General features: G+C 38.5%; 2 protein-coding genes across 3 annotated transcripts in view; one reads left to right on the forward strand and one right to left on the reverse strand.

Annotated features, from left to right (window-relative positions):
- The window catches only part of LOC117409515 (bifunctional 3'-5' exonuclease/ATP-dependent helicase WRN), a 29,804-nt gene extending 27,006 nt beyond the window's left edge, over positions 1–2,798 (reverse strand). For both annotated transcript variants that reach the window (XM_034015696.3, XM_034015695.3), the window contains exons 1-4: positions 2,538–2,798; positions 1,747–1,843; positions 1,471–1,592; positions 973–1,115 (exon numbers count right to left, since the gene is read on the reverse strand). In XM_034015696.3, the coding sequence (XP_033871587.3) occupies positions 973–1,115; positions 1,471–1,592; positions 1,747–1,815 (334 nt within the window). In that variant the 5' untranslated portion in view covers positions 1,816–1,843; positions 2,538–2,798. The remainder of the gene's footprint in view (positions 1–972; positions 1,116–1,470; positions 1,593–1,746; positions 1,844–2,537) is intronic.
- Positions 2,799–3,018: 220 nt separating this feature from the next.
- On the forward strand, positions 3,019–5,516 carry LOC117408859 (purine-rich element-binding protein gamma). Its single transcript, XM_034014223.3, has one exon. It carries the CDS (start codon positions 3,255–3,257, stop codon positions 4,254–4,256), a length of 1,002 nt encoding a protein of 333 aa, XP_033870114.1. The 5' UTR covers positions 3,019–3,254; the 3' UTR covers positions 4,257–5,516.
- The last annotated feature ends 1,677 nt before the right edge of the window (positions 5,517–7,193 follow it).

Here is a 7,193-nt window from a genome sequence, read left to right on the forward strand (position 1 = left end):
GGAGGCCTATGGGAATTAATGTATGCTCAATTAAAAAAAATACCTTGATCTTTGACCTCGCCTTAAGGTCAAATGTAAAACTAGCTTATACCCGCAAATAATGTCATGGTTACTATAGAACCCATATATGCTTTATTCAAAAATTACTTTGATTGTGACATTTGACCTCTCCTTAAGGTCAAATGTGTTGTTACTATTAATGTCAAGTTTGTTCATAAAAAAAAGGCCTATGTCTACAACTGACTGTATGGCAACCAATGGATGGCAACCAATCAAAATGCTTACATTTCATAACTCCTTGGAAGCCGTCAAGTTGCTTGCAATTTCTAGTTACTATTATTATTATTATTATTATTATTATTATTATCAGATGCCTAGTCACAGACTATTGTTTTCAATCATTTACAAAATAAACTCCACAAGACAGGAGATGAAGAATATTGATACATTTAAATTTCAATTGCTAACCTGAGACTACTTCTTACTCCTTTCAATGTCTTATAAAGTGTTTTTAAAAGGCAGTTAAACTGTGTTGGGACTCAATAGCACATCATATTGAAGATGAAGAGTAAACACATAACTCACGATTTTAATAATCAGCTACAACAATTTTGGCTTCAGACAGCACTGATGGAATGAAGCTTGTAGTAGACAGACAATGTTCTTTTTATACATATTTTTTAGATATAGAAAACAGCTGCTGTGATGGATTCATTTAAGTAAAAAATCAATAAATCCTCTGACTTGTCACAGCTTGTTTCCAAGAGTCTATTTCATACAATACAGGGATGGGAATACAACTCCTATTGGATAGCAGTTTCATCGATTCCAGGTTTTACTACTTGATTAGCCACAGTGTATAGGTACAGTAACAAGCTCAGGTGTGTCTTCTTAAACTCCTAGTAAAACCAGGAATGGATCAAAACTTCTATGCAATGGGATTCTTATTCCCATCCCTGCAATCACACCAACCTGACATGGAAGACAGGTGGAAGAGGTAACACTTCTTCTCTGATGGGCACAGCTGGAGGAGGGCTACCTTTCCAGCTTTTCCATTGGTGAACGGCGGCCATTCTATATCAAACCCTACTGGGGAGCCCGCTGCAAGAGTATCCCTAAATAAAAAAGAAAAAAGGAATCCAATAAAAACAAGCAAAATGTTTTGACATTAAAATGACCATTTTACATAGCCACACTATTATCACATAGAACACGAACATTTACTATTACAAGTATTCATTATTGTACATGGTGTGGCCATGTGTCCACGCATGTGTTTGAAATGTCTCCGCGTTATGTCGTCCTCTTTACTTCATTAGTATTAAAAATCTATTAAAATCAAATACACGTTTATTATACCATGTGTCTTATCTAGAAAATGTGACTCCTTACAACCTTATACGAGGCAGGTAATGTATTGTGACCTGTAACATTATACCCCTACATTCTACCTCAATAATTGTAGCTCACCTCAAATCCGCTGACAGAAAAGAACAGTCACCAGATTCATAGCTATAAACAACAGAGCCTGGGAACTCCAGATATGGAAGGTTATCTTCCAAAACATTCTTCTTGTGAGATCTTGGGGGAGCCTGTCAAATTGGGTACATAAAAATGTGCATGGTATGAAATAAAATTAATTAAATAAATAAATAAATAAATAAAGTTGAGATATTGATTTGGTACTGCATTGGATTGCCAGAGGTGCACCACGTGATTGATTGATTGACTGACTGTCATATTTACCTTGGCTTGCTTTGCAAGTTCCTCATAAGCTTCTGAGGACATCCATTCTGGCAGTTTTCTATCAGTCATTTTTTTTTTTTTAAAGGCTTGTTACGCTCTAAAAGATAGACAACATCAGGGAGATATTCATTAATGGCAATGTATTGGATTTACAGCATAGCAATTACGGAATGCAAGTAATAATTGTCTTCATCAGCTAAAACACTGAATAAATAAAGGCAAAAGATACAGAAGTTATAGAACATATTTAATTTGAATTTGAATAAATCGCCAAGATGATTAAGTTTGTAACACAATGTTATATTACCACCCACAGCTATACTTAATCTACTCCAAACGATAACCTCAACCGGGCCCGCTCTTTGTTTTTACAGAATATCATGATACGATTTATCTGACATCTCACAACTAAGTTTACATCAGTTGCTTGTTTCGAAAACAAAACGTTGATGTTTTGTAGGGACTGTAATAAATAACTAATCATTGACCGTTCCTATTGCTAGTAGGTGTTGCGACCGTGCAGCAGATGCATAAAACCACACACAAACACACTTCTACACAATCTCAATGATTTTAAACGTACAGTATCTAATTTAAGAATAATGTGAATATGTAGGTTTTTTCGCTTAGTTTGATTATGTAGTGGTTTCTTTGTCGCCACTCTCCTGATCGCAGTGTGCAGATCCTTTTCGACTTCTGCTACTAGTATTTGGGGATCTACGCACCTGGTTTCGTTTTTAAATCGCAGTAAGAACTTTATTCAAGACTCCCTTTAAATAAAACATACCTACCTGAAGACGCGATGTAATCAACGCTCAAACATATTTAAAAAGGGAGAATAGAATTCAGTTGGCAAAACCCGTGAGAAAGGAAAATAAATAATTTGCTCGCTGTTGCTGCTAGTGGTTTATTTATTAAATTGTTCCTGCCATGAACTCCCGCCATATGAGAAGAAATGTTGTGGATTTTAGTCAAACCCCTTCCGCTTATGGTCGCATTCCTAAAACGTCACTGTGTCCCTGCTGCCTGGCAGATTACAGGGATATTACAGAATAAAAAAGAAAATGGGTGTAGAGGGTCTAAAAAATTAAAGAAATAAAAAAAACGTTGTGCTCCTGTCTTCGGGTATAGAAATCACTGTATACTTTTTCTATAACTCTTTTTCTTTTTTTTCTTTTTTTTTTTAAACAGTCGCGTCTGAAAAGCAGCGCCCTCTAAAGACCTCCCGCATTGGTACTTTTTCTCTTCCTGTTTTGCCGGGTTATCAAGCGGGCGGAGAAAAGTGACAGTGACAGGGGGAAGGCAAAGGAAAAGGGAAAGGTTGGCAGTCATTTGTGAAAGCAAACGATTTACCTGATCGCCAGTAGTATAAGGAAAGACAACATATGACAAAGGCCTATAAAAAATGCACTTGTCGTAAACGGTTTTTTTTTTTTTTGCTTGTTAATACATAAGTAATGGGGAGGCTAGCGGTGGTGCTGCTAAACTGTGGAAAAAATTGAATAATCATGGCTGATGGTAGCACCAGAGGGATGGAGAGAGGGAGAGGAAGGACTACGGCAGACTCTGGCTTGAGAACCCTTTACCCTCAGCAGTATTATCCTGCAGCGCAGGGCATAGAGATACAGGAACTCGCGTCCAAGCGAGTCGATATCCAAAAGAAGAGGTTTTATCTGGATGTGAAGCAAAGCGCCAGGGGGCGTTTTCTGAAAATAGCAGAGGTCTGGATAGGCAGAGGAAGACACGACAATATCAGAAAGAGCAAACTGACGCTCTCCATGTCCATGGCTCCTGACTTGAGGTACTGCCTGGGAGATTTCATCGAGTATTATGCCCACATTGGGCTAAGAGGCGCCCAGGGGCAGAGGCAGGATGAGCATGGCAACAGCCAGGGTCACCATCACCCGGACGCAAGGAGAAGACAGCAACCTCTCCACACAGCTTCCTCCCCCACTGGCTCCGAAGAGCCCTCTCACAGTGTCCTAAAGAGTGACTTGATTGAGAGAGACAACAGGAAGTACTACCTGGACTTGAAGGAGAATCAGCGCGGCAGGTTCCTCCGGATCAGGCAGACGGTGAGCAGAGGGCATGGGACTATGGGATACTACGGACAGGGCATAGAGCAGACCATCGTCCTGCCAGCACAAGGGCTGATCGAATTTAGGGATGCCCTGTCCCAGCTGATTGAGGACTATGGGGAGGAAGACACAGACAACCACAGCCGAGGAAAAAACCACGAAGAGGTTCAGGAGCTTCCAGAGGGGGTCTCGTTCAGGGTGGACAACAAGAGGTTTTATTTTGACGTGGGTTCCAACAGGTATGGCGTTTTCTTAAAGATAAGTGAGGTGAGGCAGCCCTACCGGAACACAATCACTGTCCCCTTGAAGGCCTGGTCCAGGTTCGGCGATAACTTCACCAGGTACGAAGAGGAGATGAGAAGGATCTTCAACTGCCAGAAGGAGAAGAGGACAGACCCCCGAAGAGACAGTGGGGAAGAACAGGATGATTGACCATGGCTTATAATGTGGTAATGGGTAACCCATCAACAAAAACAACAACCCAAATGAGCTTACATACAAAAACAAAAAGCTAACTGTGACAATAACATAGTTTATATATCTCGTTTTCTAATACTGTACCTCTAAAATACTGTACTGTATGACTCTCGTCAACTAGCACTTTGAAATGAGTTAACTGTTGTCCCTCAGTTTTTTCATGAACTTCTTGCACCATCATCAAGCGTGAAACAACAGCAAAAAAGCTAATTTTGCAGGAAGCAGGAAATTAATGACTGTTGAACAATTGGTTTTAGCACAAATAATAATAATAATAATAATAATAATAATAATAATAATAATAATAATAATAATAATAATACCTTATTGTGGTATTTACATTAAGGTTTGTTGCAAATTTTCTGATACTTTTAAAGGAGTTTGTTTGGTGTTGGCTCCCTGACCGAACACAGCAGTGGAAAAAATACAGGGTGATACATTACAAAAGTATCCTCTATATGCTAAAGGGGTCAACACCATCCCCACCTATCACTCAAGTTAACTAGAAACAGCTCAAGCTGGCAGTAGCCATTTACAGTTTTACTGCAGTTTGAACTGCCGCATAAGGATAATTGGTCAAGAAATGTTTGGAGACACATGAGAGATGGAAAGTAGGATACCTTTTATTGAATTGGCAAAACAAAAAAGTGTACAAGCTACAGTTGCAGGCCCTGGGGAAGGTCCAAAATCATCCTATTCATCTCAGACTGAATATCGGGTCTCTATTCAGGCATTTAACTAATTGCATTCCACAAATATTAATAAAAATGCATTTGTTTGCAGTGAAAGCAGCATGATGTCCTGTAGGTTTGGGTTCTAAATGTTTGGTTTTTGGTTGTTCTGTAATCCGTTATGAAGGGTGATTTCTGCTGGTGTTGTTTTAGGTCATTGTTTACTACAGAGTGACACCTGCATGATGATTGTGCTTTACTGTAGCTCCAGGGAGCATTCTCCAATGTTTTAATCTAAAAGGTGATTAGTGCTGCTATACTGATTTCAAGTGCGCAGTGCAGGATTGAAAAACACATTTAAAAAGTATCCTCCCAAGCCACTCATTTCTAACATAAAGTCTTTGTATAACAAGATAGAAAATGTTGTACAAAAACAGGGCAGTTTTTTTCATTGGAGCATGACATGGTTAACCACCACCCTTCTATGTATTGAAAATGTATAATGGATGTGCTTAATAGCTCTCAGATCTTTACACCAAAATATGTGCTCTTTATATATATATATATATATATATATATATATATATATATATATATATATATATATACACAGGATGTACACAAAGGGATTTTGTAATCATTTAAACCTTTTGTGTACATCCAAAAAAAAAAAAAAAGCGTGTATATGATATATTATACACTGTGTAGTGGTGCAGTATTTTAGTATTTTAGTATTTTAGTTTACCTCTTAGGGTAAATGATTTACCTCACGTGATTTTAAGCAAGCTGTGAAGTTTTTCTTTATGCCAAGAGCAATATGATATGGGATTCTGATTTTCACAAAAGCTACTGGTAAAACACCATAAATATTTGAGAATGTGTCTGTTGTGCCTGATTCTCAATGTTAATATTCAGTAACCTTTTTTGCCATCAGTGCATCCCTGCGTGGGAAGAACTAGTGCTCAATGTCATTACTATCCAGCCTAATTAAATATTGAACTTACCACAGGAAAGGAAGCCAGGTGTGATCCAAGCTGTATTACAAGACGTCTCTTCCTTTTCTTAATCCCGGGCAAAAAGGAGAGGGTTATAGTTTTCATTTGCTTTCTTAACTTTGTACAACTATAAAAGGGTTAGTGCATTCAATTGTTACGTATTAATATATTTATATATAGGAGCACTTTAAAAATGTACTCTATAAAAAAAAAAGTACAAAATATGTTTTCTTGACCTTGTGTGGTGCCGTATGCTGCTGGGTTTTATGCCAGGACACACTTGAAATATTATATATATTTTTTATCCTGGATGTATGTGTATATATATATATATATATATATATATATATATATACGGGGTCCCCGAATGTCTCACCTGGTAAAAGCACTGCCGCGTGGCATGCAGGGTGAGTCATACAACCAGAGGTCACAAGTTCAAATCCTGGTTGTGCGAGGCATCCGGTCTTTGCTGGGGACTCTGGGCAGGGCGCCGCATTGGCTTTGGCGTTTTGGCGTTTCCGGGGTTGTGGAGGAGGGATTCGGCTTAGACTGTTTCTGCTCACCGCTCTACGGTGACCCCTACAGGCCAGGCGGTGAGTGAGCATGGGGGCGGAGATTTGCAGGGCTGGGCTGGTCTTTGTACTCCAAAGGCAGGTAGCCTGCGGATATCCGCTCTCAGGCTCCTGGGTGTAAAAAAACGCCAATTGGCTCATGGGATTGTAGGACGCCTACTGAGCCTCGGGTCCCTGAGCTGTGTGGGAAGGAGAAAAATAATAATAATTGGGCATTCCATATTGTGTATATATATATATATATATATATATATATATATATATATATATATATATATATATATATTTAGTTGAACAGAATTGAGTTACATAATTATCCTAAAGTAACTCCAATGATCCTTTATCATGGACCTTTTATGCGGTCAATGCTACTTTTTGGACCCCTGAGCGATTTTTGGCATTCCAAAGTTGGAATGTTAATGAACGAAGTAGATCAGTACTGTACTTCAGTAAATTAGCTAGCCCCAGAATTTTGGCATGTAACATAGAAAGTTTCCTACTTGCCATTGCTTAATTCAACATTGATTGCACATACTGAAACTCATTTAGGGTTACTTGAAACAGCGTTAATTATTATAGCACTTTAACTTGTCACGATCTATTGGTGACCCGACAAAAAATAATTAGCAAACTGTATGAGATGTAAAAATAATC

This window comes from Acipenser ruthenus, chromosome 2 (genome assembly GCF_902713425.1).
Source record: "Acipenser ruthenus chromosome 2, fAciRut3.2 maternal haplotype, whole genome shotgun sequence".
NCBI classification, from domain to species: Eukaryota; Metazoa; Chordata; class Actinopteri; order Acipenseriformes; family Acipenseridae; genus Acipenser; species Acipenser ruthenus.